The 20,626-nt window shown below is 43.7% G+C and overlaps 1 protein-coding gene across 8 annotated transcripts in view; it reads right to left on the bottom strand.

The window, feature by feature from the left end:
• Positions 1–20,626, bottom strand: part of LOC124064005 (ankyrin repeat and SAM domain-containing protein 1A-like) — a 60,306-nt gene that overhangs the window by 29,336 nt on the left and 10,344 nt on the right. For 6 of the 8 annotated variants that reach the window (XM_046398175.1, XM_046398176.1, XM_046398177.1 and 3 more), the window contains exons 2-14: positions 19,668–19,748; positions 19,305–19,461; positions 18,397–18,459; positions 9,849–10,145; positions 9,097–9,172; positions 8,909–9,010; positions 8,739–8,825; positions 8,388–8,557; positions 8,078–8,128; positions 7,331–7,463; positions 6,439–6,482; positions 5,596–5,689; positions 1,433–1,926 (exon numbers count right to left, since the gene is read on the bottom strand). In XM_046398175.1, coding sequence (XP_046254131.1) covers positions 1,433–1,926; positions 5,596–5,689; positions 6,439–6,482; positions 7,331–7,463; positions 8,078–8,128; positions 8,388–8,557; positions 8,739–8,825; positions 8,909–9,010; positions 9,097–9,172; positions 9,849–10,145; positions 18,397–18,459; positions 19,305–19,461; positions 19,668–19,748 — 1,849 coding nt within the window. The remainder of the gene's footprint in view (positions 1–1,432; positions 1,927–5,595; positions 5,690–6,438; positions 6,483–7,330; positions 7,464–8,077; positions 8,129–8,387; positions 8,558–8,738; positions 8,826–8,908; positions 9,011–9,096; positions 9,173–9,848; positions 10,146–18,396; positions 18,460–19,304; positions 19,462–19,667; positions 19,749–20,626) is intronic. The other 2 variants (XM_046398178.1, XM_046398182.1) reach the window with 1 other exon arrangement.

Raw genomic sequence — 20,626 nt, 5'->3', positions numbered from 1 at the left:
TTTGGAGGAAAAGCATTAGCAGTGCTATCTGAGACCATGATTTGGTCTATCTGGCATCATAAACGCAGCGTGTAAATCGTCTCTCGTGGACTAGACTGCACTGCGGTACAGCAGTGATTTGCCAAAGACATGTATGTTCTCAACAACAGAACTGGATCAGAATACTGAGAATGCAAAAGAAAATGACTGAGACACTAGTGGGCAGCTTATGTTAACACTTAATTAAGCAGCTTTGAGGATATCAATAATCCTACTCACAATAAGAGGATTGTTGTGGGAAAATGGTGAAAGAGTATAAAGAGGAAACCATGTTAATTGCTCAGGCTTGTATGACTGTATACCTCTGCTCATTCATTGTTATATGCGCCAGTCTCCCAGTCCATAACTATAGAAGTAATATTAAATAAACACGCTGACCTGACTGTGTGATGCAAGCAGCACAGCCTAGAAAACTAAAAAAAAGGAGCATTTCTGAGAAAACACTCAGTGGCATGTTGTGTTTGTATTACAGGTTGGCTCTACAGAGGCTAAAGTTGGTTTCTGAAGTTTTTGCAAGAGAGACGGACAACAGCTGAAGTGAGACAGATCCGCAGCTTGTATTTTCTCTCTGAATCTCAATTTCCAAATCTCTGTCTCTTGTCTTACTCTCTCAGCCGTTTCATCCCCATCGTATTGTCTCGTCTAATCTCTTCTCTCTGTGGCTCGACTTTATCTGCATCCCAGACAAAGCATGTGCTGTGCAGTGCTGAATGGAGGGGTATATTTAGTTATGAATATCCACCGTGATAACAAACACAAGAATTAAACCCCATTTAAAACCCATTTAAGAAAAGGTAATGTTTTGAAAAAGATGTTTTGGCAGAACATAAGCAGCTAAATTAAAAGTCTAAAGAAATGAACTGTGCTTATCTAAAAACCTTCCCTATTTTCATGAATAAACACTGTTTCCATCATGGCCACTGTGTTTGCTGAAGGTTTCTGTTCAAAATGAGGGCTCAAATTGCACAGGAGAACAGGTGGGCTTTCAGTTGACAGAACGTCAACAGAGTCCTTGTGGAGGTTCACTACAGTCCACAGAGTTGTTTACAGTTGATATCGAGGTTTTCATTCAATCAATTTTATAGTTGCAGACAAATATCCAGCGACTGAAGCCAAAACACAGGCTGACTTCGGCCTAACACAAGTGGAATCCTAGACAATATGTTCATACAGCTTGCACGTATTTGGAGTCATACTCACAAGCTCCTTGTATTTGGGTACATGTTGTTTCCATGAATTGGTGTCATTACATGGACAGGGCTTCGTATTGCATGTGTTCCACATAAAATTGATGTTTTTCTTCCTATGGTTTTCCATGACATGTTCCTGGAATCCTTATTGTTTTATACAGTATAAGCAAAAAACCTAAAGCAACAAAAGACCAAACACTTACCTCGTCCCATTCTGAGGTGAAAGAGGGAGATTTCTCAAGCCTCTTTTTGCCAGTGCTACAGTTGGAAACAGACTCGCTACGGTTTCCCAGTCCTCCTTCGTCCTCACTAGGCGGTGACACAAGCAAGTCAGAGTCAGACTTGGAGAGGCTGCGTGCCAGCTTCAGGTCTCCAGGTGGGCGCATCCTAATGGAACACCCTGCCCCAGCCCCTGAGTCCCTGGGCTCCTTGTTCACAGTTGCGTAAATTGCTTTTGGATCACAGTCTGTCAGAATGGCGGCCATGCTGGGACGGCTAGCTGCTGCTGCTGCTGCTGCTGCTTCCTCCTTTACTTTGGTAGGTTTCCTTGATTCTGGCTGGCCTTGGCTAGATGGCTGAACACCTGGAAGCCTGAAGGGCTCCTCACGGCAGTCGAAGACGGGGGAAGATCCGTGCAGGAGGCCAGTGAACTGCTCCGGGACAGCTGCTCCTTGATCCTGGCTGAGCTGGGAGTTATCTAGAAAAAGAAAGAGAGAGAGAATGGGCAAAGTCAGTGTAGAGAGTAGTTTGTGAAGGCTAGAAAGTGGACCTCTAACTGAGGGGCAGATCCTAAGAGCACAGCTAATAAGAAACCGCCCACATGAGCCCAGAAACAGATCTGTAATTGTTTCCTACCAGGAGTGACAGAGAGAACAAGAGGGAGAGAGGAGAAGGCGTATGTTGGCTGGAGAAATAACGGAATTCCAAACCCAGCTTGCAGCCGTCTGACGACTATCCGCTGGTGCATGCCTGTGTTCTCTAACAGTTAAAGCTAGTCATTCTTGTGACTAGCTTCACCTTACAGACCCACTTGTCTATGAGGGCCAAAAAATGACACAACACGAATAGTTCCCCCAAGCTACTGACGTAACTTTCATACAAACACTCACGTCATTCTTACCGCCGACTACGGAACACACAACAGACAAGTAACAGGCAAACTCTGCTATATCGCAGAGAGGAGTGAAACTTACATTGGCTGCCCCCTCCAACAAAAACAACTCCTTAATGAGACTGAATGGCAAGAGCAATTAAAAGCAATTAGATTTTCCTCCTACCTCGCCCTGAGGAATTACCGCCACCTAAGCCTCTTTTCTACAATCAAAGCAGCCACACGATGACAATGTGCAGTCCTGTAGTCATCTTCCTTTGCGCTGAGGTGATGCTGAGGTTGTTGTCTGTCGTGTGACCAGCAGTCCTCTGTGTTTTCTACCTTCTAATTCTAGACCCTAATGGTGGCTCAGGAATGGAAATTTGAATCACCCTATCCTCCAGCAGCCAGACTCCTGATAATTAGCCCTGTGACACATGGTGAAGGAGTGTGTATGCAGGTGGTGTGTGTGTGTGTATGTGTGTGCATATGGACCGCCTCTGCCAGGGTGACAGGGTCAGGGTGTTCGGTGACAGGGAATCTGGGCCAGTGACACCACAGGAAAAGTGGTGAACTGTTCCTACACTTTGTCCTTCAAAGAAGAGTCTCAGCCGATGTTCTGCTAACCATTTGTGGCCGTTTTGGCTCTGCTATCTCTCAAATTGCGGTTCAAAGACTGAAAGCATCAAAAGAGCTGACTGCAAAGGAGTCATATCTACAGAACATGAGGTAGGGGGGAAACGTACCACTCAACTGTTTCACACACAGACTCACTCTGACTTCACAAAACTGCCCCCATTAACATTTCAGGGGCCATTTGGTTGTGCCAAACAACGCCCTGAGCTCCCTTTACACGTTTCTAAACACTTTAACATCTTGCAAAAGTGTATATGTGGGTGTTTGTGTGTGTAATGAGGGGTGAGTGAGTGTACTGTGCACATATGTCAGGACCACAGCCAAACACCCACCCTTCTTCTTGGCAGCTAGGGAGTGTGAACGCCCAATGAGCACATCAGCGTGGTTCCAACAATCTCACATGGTGTTAACCCTTGCAGTTCTATTGTGGAAAATGTGCACACAGGCAATCTGGTGTTATTGCACCTCTCATAGATGGGTGAGGTCACCACAGAGGTGGGTATGTGTATTGGCAATGACAGCTTCATATCTTACTCATGATGTCATGCTTGTTATGCAGACACTGCAGTGCCTGTGTTGGCTGTCACTCCAACATCTACACAGTCCAAAGTCAATTCATGCTCTGCCTGTGAAAACATTGCTCTGTTTTTATTGTAGATTCAAAGACATTTTAACTCTGGGTCATGCGCTGCACAGAGTCAATAAGGAACATAAAGCCATATTGTCGATATTTGGAGATTTACAGTAAAGCAAGTACACTAATACCTCGACTGACAGTGCTGGTCACTAAAGAACAACAGTCCCTGCTGTCATATTCATCACTGACAAAACATCATGTAAAATGATGTGAAAGTACATGATATCATAACACCATAACTACAGCAGCTCACAAACACCATTCCTGCCTGTCGCCATCAAACTGTTAAACTCAGCACTGTGACGGACACACTCACTGTTTATACAATGTACATATTGGCTACTTTTACACATTGTACATACCTGTATTTTTAAATTTTCTTAAAAAATTTTTTGAATACAGTTTTTGTAAATACTACTGTACTTGAGATTTTAGTTTTGGTTTATCCTATTTATATACTCTGCACTTTTCTCCTTTCTTGGTCGGGAATACTGCATGTGCAATTGTCTGTAGAAACAAGAATTTCCCTCCAGGGATTAATAAAGGAATTCTGATTCTGATTCTGAAACAAGTGAACTTTGATACTTAAACTGATACATGTGGTTAAAGGAATGCTCCCTGCTTGTGTAATATGACAGTTGATGGAAGTGTTTTTGTTGCCAAACAGGTGCTTACCATCTTTAGCCTCTCTGCATTCATCTGTGGTACTGCAGTTCAGAACAGCATTATAAACAACTGTACATTTCTGAGGCAACCAGTAAAAGTTTTGAATGACCCATGGAGCGCTGCTCTTTGGCGAGAACCAGAAATAAAGGTGCTGCACAGTAATGGAGCTGCACATCCGGTATGAAAAAAAAGAACGACAGTGAAACTAAATGAGCAGTAGGCATCATATAAGGATATACAAAAATGTAAAACTAACTTCTTCACTGTTGATGAGCATAACTGTCTCCTATGGCAACCCAATAGTTACTATTTTCTGTGGAGAATCACTGCTGGTGAGAAATATCCCTCGGAAACCCAATAAAACACATGTCACAGAGGTGGAAATGTGCTTGGAAACATGATATTCCTGCTGAGAACAGCAACGTGTTTGTGACAGATGATAAACACTCCGGTATCGCTGACGGTGCTTATAAATCCTCCACCTGCCACAGAGAGCTGAGGTCCCTGACTGTCCACACAGGAAAGTCAGGGACCTCATCTTGTTTCAAACACATCCACATTCAGGCTCAGTCAGGGTTTATGTAAAACATGAAAATGGGAACTGTAGCATGCTGATGCACAAACAAAAACAGAAAAGAGAAGATGATATATCAGATATAAACCAGACTGGTGGTTTCTGTGGCTTTAGAAAGGGGAAGGAGACCACCACGTGAGAGTAAATATACACAATAAGAAATGAAAAAGAAAACGAGGAAGTGTTTCCCATTCCCCTCACAACGTGAGCCTTTTAAAACAAAAACTGTCAAACTGGCAACTGGCTTAGTTATTTTTGAGTCCTGCGGCAAAGCATGTTCTACAAATACAAGTGCTGCTTTTGCTGAACATTTAACATCGATTTTAATGTTTAAACTCATTATCGTTAATTAGGGAAAAAACCCACAGGCCATGTTGCTCACTGTGCCATTGTTTTGACTGTATGAGGTGGAATATACAGCTCTGAGCAGGACAGGGATCTGAAATGGGAATGTCACAATCTGATCAAGAGTTCTGTTTCATATTGGAAATGAAACGAGTCTTGACCACTTGCCAGGGAATGTCAATCAGTCTGCTCCCGGCGAGCCAAATCCGCTGTGCTGCTCGAGAATGCCAGTCACGCATTCCCTGGCAGTGCTAATCCAAGCCAGCCCATCTCACCCCGCAAACTCAAATGCATTTCTACCATTTCATCGACATGCTTGGCTTGTCCAGTTCATCTTTTCTTACCCACACAGCATTGCCAGCAGCAGTGGTCGTTCCTTATTAGGTTACTAAAAGCTGAGGACAGTGGTTAAACTCACCTCCCGGTAGCCGTGGACCCACTCGTCCAGGAGGGTGCAGGGTGTCTTTCGTCTTGCTTGGGGCTCTGAGGTCGTTTGGGGCAGTGAGTTTACGCTGAAGTATGACAAAAAAGGAACGAGTTTACTCAAAACACTAATCAAAACATACCTCCCAAACACACCCTGTGTTGCCAGAGAATCAAATTAATGTCTCCAGTTAGCCGATTAATAATCCTGCCTAATTATTCAGTTAGATTTACATGAAATAAAGATGCTATCTGACTGATTGCCTGCATGGCAGTACGGGTGGCGGGTTTGCCTGCATCATGATGTGGCTTGACTCACAAGGCTGTGGACTAGAGCACAAAGGACACCATGCTGCTCATTTATTATGATTAGGCAGCTGAGGAGCACACCTAATCCAATATGAGCTTGAAATAAAAGATGTGAGCCAATATTGTGGACAGCAGGTGGGGATGCAGGTGTGTGGCAGCAACAATAAAAGCTGTTAACTGGATGATAAATTGAAAAGGCAATAAAATAATGTATGATAGGACGATAAATAAAGCAGGCAGGTTATAGTTTAAGATCATTTCTGCCTTCTGCTGACATATGACTCAATCTGGGACTGTGATGAGAGCGTCATCTTCATTACATAACCTGCTGCGGTCATATGGTCATGCTCCAGATGTGCAACTCTCAAAACTCCATGCATTTCGTATGCTTTTTGTACAACTTGCATGTGCAGAGGTTTTACAAAAGGATTTGACAAAGACTGTACTGTATTGCTAAAACCCCTACATCAAACAACAGCTCAGGACATCAAAGATAAGAGAGGGATGAAAGGAAGAATGATATAATCACCTGAGGTAGGACACTATTGGAAGACTGTGAAGTGGTGCTCTCATCTAAGGGGACAGAAAACATGAGTCAGGACACAGATGATCAAATATTAACTTGGCCCATTCAGAGCTCAATTACTCAACATTTCTTCAGACAATGTATTTCCAGTTCTGACTGTCAGGAGAGACATTACGCTGACAGGAAGTGAAAGTGACGTATAATTAAAGCATGTATTATGCAAGGCGACACATCGGGCTACGAGTCAGACATACTTTAGATTAATCTCAGATCAGATCAGATGTAAAACAAATGGAAAACGAATCATTTAACATTTCTGTCCAGCTCAAGAGCAGAAGAAAAACTGTGAAGAATCTCTTTTTTTTTCCTGACACTGTCATTAATCCTTGTAGGGGGCACATGATGACATCAGCGATTTAATTCCAACCTTTCAACTTGGTGAGGTTTTCTAATGGTGCCACTGAAGCTGACCAAGCTGGAAGGCCTGAGGGAAGGTTTTAAAACATCTACATCAACAGCTAGGGATCCAAATGGCCTCCTAATTTAATCCCTTTTAATCCAATTACATGCAGTGCCATTCAACAGCAATGACTACAGAAGGGGTCTGCTCATGTAAGGCACACACAGACATGGCAAGGGTTGACCATGGGTATGTGTGCGTGTGCGTGTGTGTGTGTCTGTGTCTGTGTGTCTGTGTGTAGGCCATCTTGCTAGTTTTAGGAAGTATTTTGGAAAATGGCTGCAGTACTGCCAGAAATGAGGGGTGCAAAGTGGTAAAGTGAGGTTATGTAATTTATACAGGAACTAAAACCATCAAAATTTCCAGTAAACAAATGAATATTTTTTTCATATAATTACTTCCCCCTTCTGGATTATACTTGGAGCACACGCTTACCTTTATTGGAATGGGATTCCTGGCTGGGCGGCGGGACTTTGGTCTGTGCAGTCAGTAACAACTCGTATGTGTGATCTTCCTCCTCCTCAACAGGCTCACCTCTCTCATCAATACTGCTGTTTGTATAAAGGGCCTGCAGAAAGACACAAATAGAGTAGAGACAAGAAGAAACTGAAGGGACAGAAGGTAAAAAGAAAATATAAATCAACCTGGAGTGACTTGCTCTAAACTGTTCACCGGTTTCCTAGGATATGAATATCTCCTCAGTGATGTTTGGTATTCAATGTTTTGGTATTCAGAAACTTCCTTAATGTTACTTCAGCAAGTACATTCTCTATGGTCAGCCACATTCTGAGGCCAGACGTGTTCTCTATTTTGTCTTCAATCCTTTTCCACTTCACTTCTCCTCTTTTGACGCCCCCGCTGCCTGTATCTCAAGCCGCACTAACATGAATATTTATTAAGAAGTCGTTTGATTTGAGCAGCGGCCGTGAAGAGCAGTCGTGATGGGGTCGTCGTTAAAAAGCACTGGCCTTCTCAGTGGTAGATAATCGTTTTCCAGCACTCTCTGCAACAGTATAGCTAGAAACCTCTAAGACTTTCAAAGGCAGGTGTGCTGCAGCGACCATCCTGCCCTGAGCCTCACATGTAGCATAATGAAAACAATACAGATTGGAATCAATGGCGTTCCGACAGCAACACAATTCTCATAGATTTATGATCTTAGCTCGTCACTTTTGAGCTCACCTCCTCCTCATGACCAGGGCCAGCATGTGATGAGTGGACCAGGCGATCTTTCTGTAAATTGTTACAAAAATAAGAGGCAGTAAATACACAGTCGCTAATCAATGTATCACTAGTTTATTGCAAGTGCTAAGTTTAAAAAATTGTATACACGCTCTGTTCTACAGGAAGTGTGACACTAGAGGGGTTTGAGACCCAGTCATGTGCACAGAGGACCACTATCACCCTCTAGTGGGAGTTTTGCATTTCAACTCCTGTGACAAGCTGACCATTTTTGCCTGTTTATGTGTGTTTGAGTTAAACTACTGCTGACCTTGCCAGCTTCACTGTCTGGCCGTCCAGAGTCCCTGTCAGAGGACTTGCCGCTGGTGAGACTGTCCAGGGAGTGGCAGGAGGTGGCTTCGAACAAAGCCTCGTACGGGCTTTCCTCCTCAGGTCCCGGGGCCAGCCCCGAGATCAACTCACTCACCTTCTCCAAATCACCTGGAAACACAGATCAAGATGTTCATTAGGCACACAAACAGGTTAAAAAAAATTCTCAGCTGAACAAACTAAAAGATTACCCTCAACCAAGTTTTTCTGCTCGACGTTTCCTGTTTAAACTGCTGAATCACTCCTACAACAGTTTAAAGATCCAACTTTTCTAACATCTGGTAAATCTTACTCTTTTTTCGCGGGCTGGGACTCTCTTGAGGCGGAGGAACTGGTGGAGGGGGAAGGTCAATGTCAGGGGGTTTTCCAGTCATGTGACCTGCAATAGACAAACAGGATATTGTATCATCATTGGTCAATGTGAAAATAAGATGATACTTCCCACCACAGTTTGGTCTTTACCGAGGATGAGAGAAGCTATCTCCCTGCTCTTCTGGGACGGCATGTCCTTGACAGTGTCCAGTGCCGTCAGGCCCTTTTGGTCGACAATGTTCACATCGATACCTGATGAATGACACAGAACAGTCAAGTGTTACGTATGGATTTTTCTAAAATGTGACTAAAATGTTTACGTGACAGCGAAGCCCGACCTGCACTGAGGAGTTTCTGTACCACATCCGTCTTTCCAAACAAGGCTGCTTCGTGGAGAGCGCTGCCTTTCTCCGTCTGAGTAGAAAACGAAAGAGCGAGAGGCACAGAGAGAACTGAGACAGACACCAATGTGTGACATGAATATGATTATTATGAAAGAGTAGTTTAAATCAAAGTGCATATTTGTTTCCTTCTGCTATCGGCAGATAACTCAGACCGTGTTAACCCTGCAGCAGTCCAGTTCCAGCACACACATGTTAGTAAGATAAACAGTGTATGGTGACTGCCAGATTTATGCCCACCACCCGGTCAACTTCTCTACTGACAATTATGTGGTTGGGAAATCAAAGCATTTTCCAGCTCACAGGGCCATGCTAATTGAAACCTGCAGGATGTAAGGCCTGAAGGACACTGGATAGACTCCACATCCTTGATTTAGAGGAAAGGAGGACAAAGTAAAGTGAAAAGCATCTCTAGACAGATGGATGGCACATTTTGGTACAGAGTCAGCACCACAGGGTCTACCAAGGGGAGCAAGCCCATCTCTGCTTTGATACCACAACAGTTCCTTTGCAAACTGGGAGCTTAAGAGTTTTACATTTAATCTCATAGCTTTAGTAGGAAGTGGCGAGAGGAACTGCTGCAAGAAAAGATTAAGTTACCCAACATGATTTGGGCCATGACAGCATATTAAGAAACACTTGCAAACCAAAGCTTTTAAGTTCACACATACACACATACAAAAACAGACCTCGTAGTTTATGTCCATGCCAGCATCCAGCAGCACCTCCACCACAGACAGGTGTCCGTTCCGAGAGGCCAGATGCAGCGGTGTGTGTTTCTTGGTGTTGCAGCTAAGCAGGTTAGGGTGTGCACTGAGCAGCAACTTGACTACCTCCAGGCGGCCATATAGCGCTGCCAGGTCCAACGGAGTCTCGAACTTGTTGTTCCTCATAGTGGGGTCTGTCAGCTCCTCCAGCAGCAACCGCACCACCCCAGAGTGGCCATACTGGGCAGCACAGTGCAGCGGTGTCTCATTGTCATTGTTCTGTAGGTGGGCGGATGAATGAGTGAGAGGCAGCACAGGAAAACAAGACTACAGATATACACAGGAACAAAGTGACATGCAGATAGAATAAAGAAGTTCAGTAGAGAAAGGACATGGGCTGAGTCATGTTTGTTAATGGGCAAGAATAGGTGACTCATCGTAAGGTTAAACCAATCAGTGCACAGAGATTGCCACATTAGCCGATTATAATGTCATGAAAAAGCACCAACCACATGGAAGCACATAGTGAGGCCTTGGGATGGGGGGGGGGGATCTGGCAGAAAGGGTAGATGGGGGGGTCCCTAACAGGCAGACCTGCATAAACTAATGAGGACAGGTGCCACGGGCGGCAATCTGTTTCCTGAGGGGCAGGAGCATCAAGACAGGTGAGGAATTGGGAAAGACATGAGCAACTTGGACAAGAGGCCAGAATGTCAGTGACACTGCAACAAAGCGTGAGTTATGCCCTTTCAAGATTGGCTGTCAACAACACAGCAACCATTTAATTGTCAAAACAGTGAAAAATGCAGTTTCTCAGGGTGCAAGTAACCTATATTATCTGACCAACAGTCCAAAAACCAAATATATTCAATTTACATACAGCAAAGAAAAAAGCAAATTCAAACAATTCAGTAATGAGTTACTATAAACACACCGATTCATTTTCTGCCGATCATTTCAACAGTGCTGAAACTAACTGTTCCACTACTACAACATTTATGCCAATCTAATACAAGGTGGCTTGTATAATTGCCAAACAGTAATGTAAACTCAATATTTCTTCTCTGACTCAACAAAGTGGAGAGAAAATAGTGAGGTTAGTAGTAGTAGTGAGGGGAGAATAAAATTTAGGATCAGAATAAAAATCTTATCAACAAGCATTCATGAAGCAATGTCCTTTATTGTAAAAGTGTTCACATTATGGTGATTTAGTAAGTGAAAATGATCTCATCTTTTGGCCATATGCTTCACAAGTCTTCACTGTAGAACAACAAGCTAACAGACAAGCAAACAAACAGCAATTACAATCAGTAATTACAATGGAAACTCAGTAAGTGGTGGTTATTGGCTCTAATGACTCACATGCAGCAACAAGATCAATGTCTAATAGACCCGAGAAGCACCAGCACTGCTGATGATCTCTATCACGAGCAGCCAGCAGGGGGCAAACCCTGCAAACCAGGATCTGAGCTGAGATGATTGTTTCTCTCTCTTAGCCAGTTCAAACAACTAACACAAAGTGAAAGGATGGACAGTCATAATTAAGACTGCATTACTGCACTGCTGGGTTGTATAGAATTGAGAACACAGTGAGGCAGAAAAAAAGCCCCACTTTGTTGTTGTGGCCGAGCAGAAAAGACCTTTAAAAGCACTGCTCATAATCTCTCAAGATGTGACAAAACTGCAGACATGTGATTCTTGGCAATCTGCAAATGAAATCTTTATAACCTTCCTGTTCTAGCTCCAGTTCTCCCTCTCCAGTACATTCACATATTGTGTGTAGATGGGTGTAGCCAGAGAAAGGACAGCTATTGTGGAACCACATGCTCCGAGAGTCGGTCAATCCAGACACACAGAGCCACCTACAAAGGCCTGACAGCTGGCATGAGAAGCCCCCACATGGACACGCGTGATGCCCGTTTGGGCAACTCCCAGAGGAACGTGCCAGCTGTGCCACTGAAGACAGGATACAGAGTGGAGGGGGCAACAGGGTAGTTTTAGACAGGTGTCAGGCACTTCTACAAAGACCTGGCGCCAGATGGGATCAGCAGGTATCTTCTTCATTGTTAGAGAGGTGAGTTTTGTACTATAAAGGCAGAACAGGTCACAGCTTGAGCAGAGAGAAAGAGGGGGTGGGTGGGGTGGGGGCGGGGGAGAGAGCTGAGAGAAACAAAACGACACCTGCCTGTCAAAAGAGGGAGCTCAGAGGCTGGCAGAGAAAAAACACAATCTTGTTTTAACTGAACAAAACACATGGAAAAAAAGGGTTTAAAACAGCCTTCCTCTGAGAGATAAAGAGGTTTTCACTGCCTGTGTGGTTTCATCAGTTGAATTCGGGATTTCTGTTCTTGTTTCTCCTTTCAACAATACTCTCTTTGGCTCAAAACAAACTCGCATGTCCTTGCAGAGAAAAGGTCGGACCATAAAAAGAGCATGCATTCTTTCATCTGTGACGCACCATTGAGCATTCGACACAGCTTTTTAAAGAGATTTTGTCTGAGTATTTAGATGACTTCAGCAGGCCAACATATACTCTGGGATTACATCAGCATGATTCACTTCCTCAGATATGCAGGTCTCCTGCTTCAGTAGTAATCAAAGTAACTCTAGCATACAATGATTTACACAAAGCATCCAAAACAAGAGATTATAACAATGGGGCACTGGTATTTTCGTAGACGTGTGCGTATTGAAACGCAGTGCAATAAAAAAGGCCTAGTGGACTGACAACTTGAGCTGAGTGTTTATGATCATGTTAAGACCAAGTGTCTCCCCTGGCACTGCGGTGGTCAGTGGTAGCGACGTGTCGGTCAGCATCTGATCGCATTAAACACAGCTGACCAGCCACTTGACTCACTGAGAGAAAAGAAGCAGCAATGAGATATCGAGCCCTGCCTCCTTTGATGCAAGCTATGCTTCACAGGTTATTCACACTGTAGAGCCTCAGTGGGAGCTCCCAAACACCCGCCCCAAACACTCCCAAAACCACATCCTTCTATCATATTTTGACCAGGGTTTGTCTTTTGATTTTAGGTTTGCTTTTTGGCAATTTTGTGATATTTTCAAACTGCCCTGTGCAATATACTCCATGTCACTATACACATACACCTACCAGATAAGTCCACACATTTGTGCCAGTTCATTCATTGAAAGCCACTGAAAACAAAACAAAACATACTTATCAATACAGAAGCCACAACTTGAAAAATCGAGCCAACAGCTACTGCAGGGAGGGAGGAGCTGCGTGGTTTGATATTCACAAACACGACTACGAGACAACAAATCTCTGTGAATAAAGTGATGTAAAAAAAGAGTAAATGCAGCACAGGGGGAACTAAAAATGGGTAGCCTGGTTTGAAACTAATTTTAGCACACAGATAGCCCTGCAGTAAAACAAAATTCCCATTTCAAAACATTTGACACTTTTATATTCTCATATAGGAAGGAATCAGCTTTATCTCCACTGTACTATCACAGCCCACGCGAGCAGTCAGACAGTCATATGCTCTGAAGGCTATAACACAAAATGGCACCAATGACTAGCAGCCACGCTGGGAAAGAGATTAGAATTCATAAGGCACAGCCAAGACTTCCTGGACAGTAGATGTTTTTATGAAAATCCTGTCCTTGCTGTGCTGCAGACGGCATAAAACCTCATCCTGATTTGAACCTCAGCATGTCAAACAAGAAGAGATTAAGATCCCCACTGGTGTCTGCTGCTGATTGATAAACCCTGTCCTAACCAACAACATCTGGAGATTATGCTCCATTGTGTTTTGAAGCTGCAGAATGTTCTGAGGGAGGGCTGGATGGTGGTGATGGTGGTGGCGGTGGTGGGGGGTGCACAGTGTCAGAGAGAACGGACGATGTTATGATTCTCACAACCTGGGGCTGCCGGGGAGATGGTAACGCAGTTTGACTAGCAACCTTGAGTCACGTGACGTGCAGGCTGGCAGCAGAGCGAGGCAGCGGTTACGTCACCCTGGCCCCCTGGTAGTGATAGTAGTAGTGGTGTGTGTGGGTGGTGGTGGAGGGGTGGGCAGAGCAGCTGTTGCAGCTAGCGTGCCAAAGGGCTGCCCATGCTAGCTGCATGCCTGTCTCCACTGTCTCAATCCTACTTATTTTTGCACAAGAAACAGAAGAAGAAGTAGAAGAAGAACAACATTGTCACACTCATGATGTCAAACTGCTGCACCTGCAACACAGCGTGGACTACAGAGCCAAACATTTTGTTGTTGGTGTGGATGTTTTCTTTTTCGGAGCAGGGAAAACGTTTTAACAGAACAAATCGTATGAGATTTTTGATTATCTTATCAGGATCGACCGTGACCGGTATTGCGCTCACTGACTCGAGTCACTCGATTAGTCAGCTGACACACCAACTCCAACAATAATAATAATTTAGTTCCTCCAAGTTATATATGAAGCAAAAAAGACAAACATTTACTGTTTGCAACTTCCCAATGTAATCTTTTGATGCGTTTCTTTTTTTATTATATTAAATTGAATATCTTGGGGGGGCGGCACAGTGGTGCGGTGGTTAGCACTGTTGCCTCAAGAGGGTTTCAGGTTCGAATCCCGGTCTGGGCCCTTCTATGTGGAGTTTGCATGTTCTCCCTGTGTCTGCGTGGGTTTTCTCCAGGTACTCCGGCTTCCTCCCACAATACCAAAAACATGCAAGTTAGGTTAATTGGTTACTCTATATTGCCCCTAGGTGTGTGTGTGTGTGTGAGAGTGTATGGTTGTCTGTCTTTGTGTCTTTGTCCAGGGTGTACCCCGCCTCTCGCCCGTAGTCAGCTGGGATAGGCTCCAGCTCCCCCGTGACCCTGACGGATAAGCGGTATAGAAAATGGATGGATGGATGGATGGATGAATATCCTGAACAAGAAATCTGTAAGACATCACCTTGTTCACTGAAAAAATGTTGGGATTTTTTTCCTTTCTGGTTGTTTAATTGCAGCTTTCATTTGATTGCAGCATTGTAAATACTCCTCTTACTGCAACAATAATATAAATGCTGGCTTGCAGGTCTTGCAGTCTTGAAATGTGATGAATGTCTAATTGGCTTTCTGCCGTACAATGTACTTCTCTGTTCAGTGGACTTTCCTCCTTATAATGGGTAAGATTACTTTTTCCCCTTCATATTCCACTTGATTAAATGGGAAACACTTTCCAAACACAACCAACTTAAAAGCTTTAAAGATCTTAGATACTATCTCTGCTCCTAAACTCTCCTCCTCCAGTAACAAATGGCTCCAACAAGCCACAGAGGACACACCCTTAAACATGCAAATGTGAATGCATGACAATTGAGTAATCCCAACCCTTGTGTTAAATAACAACACAGCCCCTCAAGGGCTCATCAAATGTGCTTCACCCATTTCTTGGCACGACAGAGACAAGAACAAGTCTTGGAGGACGAGCAGAGAGCAGAAGGTAGGGGGGGCCGTGATGTGTTGTTGAGCTGGACACTGAAGTGACAGACCGAGGGGATAAATGAGAGCGCTGGCAGACTGCGAGTATTGTGCCTGGAGGAAGGAGGGGAAACTTTGCTCCACTGATAATGAGGTGACCGAGTCCGAGGAACTTCTGCAGCTGCCATCAGAAACCTTTCCTATGTCAGCCCTCTGAGGTACTGCACACTAAGGCTGACCGAAAGATGTAAAGTCCATCTCCAGCATACGACTGCCCAAAGCCAAAATACTACTTTATTAACATGATATTAGAAATATATACTCTGCTTTTAATAAATGTCACTTACATGATAACTCTTGAGCATCAATTTCATTCTGTTTGTTCAAGGTAAGCTACAGTACATGGCAAAGCATCTGATCCTGGATCAGAGGATCTCAACTGAACATATATTGCATTAGACATGTGACCTATATAGAAGGATGATGCCTGGTTGAGAGGTAGCGTGATATGACTCTGGGCAGACCAAGGGCTATTCCCTATCTTATAGGGTAATACACAGAATGCATGGTAATTAATTAAAAAGAGGTCAATGGAGACATTCATTAAAAGGGTCTCAACTCAAGCCAGGCTTCCTAAGCAATTTTAAATTCAAAATGCTAATTAGATGATGATAATGACTGGGTAAACCTTATGCCATCCTTTCTTAGAAGAAGTTATTCTTCTCAACAAATATAATTATAATCCTGAAGTGTGCTAGTAAGCAACTAATTAATATGTCATCCCCAAAGTGTTACCCAGTAAGTGTAGAAAAGTTTAAGTTGGAATGAAGTCCAGTTGCCCCAACTTAAGCTCTCCTACACAACATGACCTGGATGACTACACAGAGACTACAAAGACATGTTACCCAGTAAATTTTTGAACAATAAGAACTGAGTACATGTGACCGCAATATTCAGATGGTGGGGTCAGTTCAGATCCGGTTCTGTGGTTAGTGGTTGGCATTGCCTCTACTGAAGCATTTGAAACATCAAAGTGGCCAAACCACCCAGGACAGTACAAGAAAGAGAGAGCAGAGAGGTAATGAATAAACATTAGTCTGGCTGGCTCCAGGATGACAGAGAACTGAACCCAGTCCAGGCTGATGCCTTGAGTGTCCCTGAAGAGATCCAGTGAAGTTTCAAATGTCCACAAATGTGCTGGACCCCCTTTAAACCCTCATCACACACCTTTCATGTCTGGCTAGCTCCCTCTGCACAAACGCTACAGCTCTTCACTGGGTCACTCACCACCACTGTACGAACGATAAGCCGTGACACGGTTACTATGACAACGTCACACCTCTTCCTGTCCTCAGCAACGCAAGCTTTCATGCACAAAGTGGGAGGTGGGGAGAAGAGGAGGAGGAGGAGGAGGGGCAACTACACCCATTTACACACTCACACAGGCAAGCATGGCATAGACATCTTTCTTTGATGCTGATGCAAAGAGACTGGTACACTAAAAACCCATCCTCCTCATGAGATGGCTCTCTGGTCTGTGAGTGTGATGAGAGAGAAGGCAGGATGTAACCACCCCACCCCACCCACATACACACACACACACACACACACAGATGCCCACTCAGTCACATGATGCCATCAACCATGACCACAACCAGGTCTAGAGCATCCACTGCATTGATGTTTCTGATTTATTCATAACAAGACTTAAATTATTCATGCTCATGACCAGGCAATGGCTACCAAACTATCCTCAAAGTGTTTACATTAAGACATCATCCATAATCTCAGCAGACCACAAGACTCAGCGTTAAATCCACTAAAAAGACTAAATGAAGAAAAGGGAGCAAGACAAAACAACGGCAGGAAAATTCACACTCCGATATATGTATAGCAGCATTACAGAAAGCCAGCCCTCCCATCCAAATACTAAGAAGATTAGAGCAGGGGAAATGTGACAATGTTCAAAAATAGTGTACAGCTTTATCTACAGGCCAGGGTGGGTTTCCAGCTCTGCCAACTGAAAATGCAATCATGGAGCCAACCAACATCTCCACTGCTCAGTGCTCAGTGAACAGTGGAGGGGTAACACCGTCTGAGACACTGCCAGCTCTGCAGTGTCTGCAGTGATTCAGTGGTGGACAAACCGACAATGCTGTCTCTTGAGCTACACTGATAGAAGAACTGACTTTTTATAGCTGCTGATTGAATCAATAGAACAGGAATTATGAAACTAAATGTGCTGAGAGTGCTTGAGAGTGTTCGGGTTTGAACAAATTGAGGAACAAATGAAATTAGGACTGACGTGCTTTCACAACCTTTGATAGTCTCAATACATTCAAATGCGTATAAAAGAACATTTTGCTGGTCCAAAGAATTGGTTGCTTTGATACTTTAGGTTTTGTAGCTATAGGTCATATTGTTTATTGTTGTATAAGTTATTAATATAGTAATGGAAATCATTTATTTATTTTCATTTGGACTGATGAAAAAAAACATTAACTGCAGCACTACAGAATTCAGCAATTGGCACTATCAAAAACTATCAACCATTATCCAGCAGCCAATACTACTTCTGATAAAGCAGTTGTAGCTTTAATTAATGGAGTGGTTTGTACAACTCATTATTTTCCACATGTGTACTGCTTCAGGCTGCATATTATAAAAACTTTCATATCAAATTTGCTCAATTTTAAAACACGCCAAGAAAAAAAACAAAAAACAAAAAATACAATCAGACTCACGAATCCCCTACAGCGGTCCTCAGACGACAGGCATTTACTGAACTTGCTAGGACGAAAAGACTGTTACAGCTTTGTAACATGTAGCAAAGAAAAGATCTTCTGGTGTGGAGGCCATGTTGCAATGCGGTGACACCTACGTGAAGCACACTATCTCAGTAAAGCTGGGGATCGAGAGTGAACATGAGCTGAAAGCCAGAGGACAGGGATCTACTGATAGAAGGTGAAATTAAAAGCCTCCCCCATATCGCCGCATCAGAGTGGCCCCCGCGAGCAGCAGCAACAAACCAAACCCAAGCACAGCAAGCCAACACAGCAGGAAAGCAAAGAAGCACTTCAAAAGTAAATGTAGTTTCAGCAGCACTGTGTACACACCTTGGCATTAATATAGGGGTCAAAGGGCCCACAGCGTTTGAACTCTTTATGGTCTACAGAGCTCTGGGAGGGAGAAAGAGAAGATAGGCCGATGGTTTTGGTTCAAACAAGCAATGAACAAATGAATGATGATCACAAATGAGTCAAGCTGATTTAAAAAAAAAAAAGAGAGAGAAAAAGTTGAGTTAATGAACAATCAGATGTCATGAACAGACAGGGAGAAATGACACAAAATGAGACAAATTAGATTTTTCGATTGATAAAAAAAACAAAACAAACAAAAAAAAAAACAACTGTGGTTCAGATCACATTTGTGGCACTCATAGTGGGTCATTTCTCCTCATCCCAAACAGGACAGGCCAGAGATGCTGCCAGTCTGGAGTAAGCAACCAAACAAAATATGAAACACATGAGTTAAAACAGTTAAAATGGTTAGGGCAAACAAGCACTTCAAGTATCACAAACTCATGATGCACTGATGTTAATAAACTTTAGTCACAGTCTTCAGTTTGTTCAAATGGAGTATGGAGCATGCCATGCTAAAGCAGGATTTGAAATATCTCTATGTGGCATTTCATTACTAAAAACGACTTCCTGACTAAGTGGAAAAATTGATTGACTTTCTATGCATGTTGACTAAACTGTCATTTTGAAACTACTACAGGTCAGCAAATGACCCCTTAAAAAGCTACTGGTGAGCTTCTAAAACATCTTCAGCGGACACAGACTAACATCCTCCAACAAATTCTGAACAGATGAGAGGAACAAATCTGTGTACTGCTGACAAGACAACGATATTATCAGCACTGGTTAATGTGTTTGAAAACTTGAACTTTGAGAAACAGAGAGACCAAAACACACACAAACACACACTCAAACACAGCAGATGAATGAATGCAGTGCCAGACCTGCTCGTTCAGTTTGGGGTGCGAAGGCCCTTGGTGAATGAGCAGTTTGACGATATGTTCATCTCCCTTCCATGCAGCCAGATGGAGAGGGTAGCAGCCCTTGTTGTCAGCGATGTTGGTCAAGGCCTCGTTTCGTAGCAGCGCCTCCACCACCTCGCTGCAGATGGAGGGAGGGACAGGGCAGGTCAGAAAAACCACACTAACAAATACACAGGGCCTTAGCCAAAAGCCAATCGAAAGCTTTATCCTCCCAAAGGGAAAACTGTCTGTGATGGCAGATCTCATTTAATGCAGGGCATAAACAAAGGAGCTCAAACAGGCATTTCTCCTACTTCTAACCAGAGTTAATTATCAGTGACCTACCTGTGTCCATTAAGGGCAGCGTGGTGGAGAGGGGAGTATCCAGTGCTGTCCACACAATTCACATTGGGGCCCCTCCAGATACTGTTAAGAAGAGAAAGGATTGTTAGGCAGAAACACAACAAATACACACTCACATCAAACAAACACTGCCTATCCCTCTGTAAAGTCTCCCACTATGGGTGTGACTGATTCTGTTCTGATTGCTATCTCAGGGCCCCAGTCTCTCACAGCAGCTTGTTCACAACACAGCCCAACCCCACCTACACACAGGTGGGGGTGTACATTCATGCACTCTCTCTCTCTTGCTCTCTGGACAGGAATGAAGAAGCACGGGGGCCTCCAGCAGCAGCAGCAGCAGCAGCAGCAGCAGCAATGTCAAACAAGAAAACCAGGAAGGAAAAGAAACACTTTTCTCACCACTGAGCAGCAGCTGCAATGAGCCAAATACAGTACGTCTCATTTACAGTAACTCCACACAACCTCAGCCTGATTATTCAAGTCCTAAAGCAGAACAGGCCTTTGTTACACAGTGTCAGCAGTAAACAAAGCAAAGCTAAAAAGCACTGAAGAAGCTACAGTGTATGGTAGCCCAGCACTCTTATTCACTTGAGCTGAACTCAGCTGTCAGCTCAGATTGGCTTCTTTCTTGTCATTTGCAAAAAGCACTGTGGTAAGAAGGAAAGAGAGCGATGATAGAGGGTGAGGGGTAAAGAGAGATGGAGGGAGAAGTTTAAGACTGGTGAGACAGAATGCCAGAGACCTAGGATGTGAGGTTCTCTGAAAGACCTTAACGCATCCTAAATAAATCATGTGACAAGGAAATCCCAGCACTAGTGAACCAAATATCTGAGACCAGAGTCATTTGGCAAACAGAAAGGGAATGGGAGCAAAACCACTGGGCCTCACAGAGAATCAATCATGAATGGGAAAGAAAAACGAAAAAGAAATCTTTTTAACTT

Source organism: Scatophagus argus, chromosome 8, assembly GCF_020382885.2.
Source record: "Scatophagus argus isolate fScaArg1 chromosome 8, fScaArg1.pri, whole genome shotgun sequence".
NCBI classification, from domain to species: Eukaryota; Metazoa; Chordata; class Actinopteri; family Scatophagidae; genus Scatophagus; species Scatophagus argus.
This window is presented reverse-complemented; position numbering and strand designations above follow the sequence as displayed.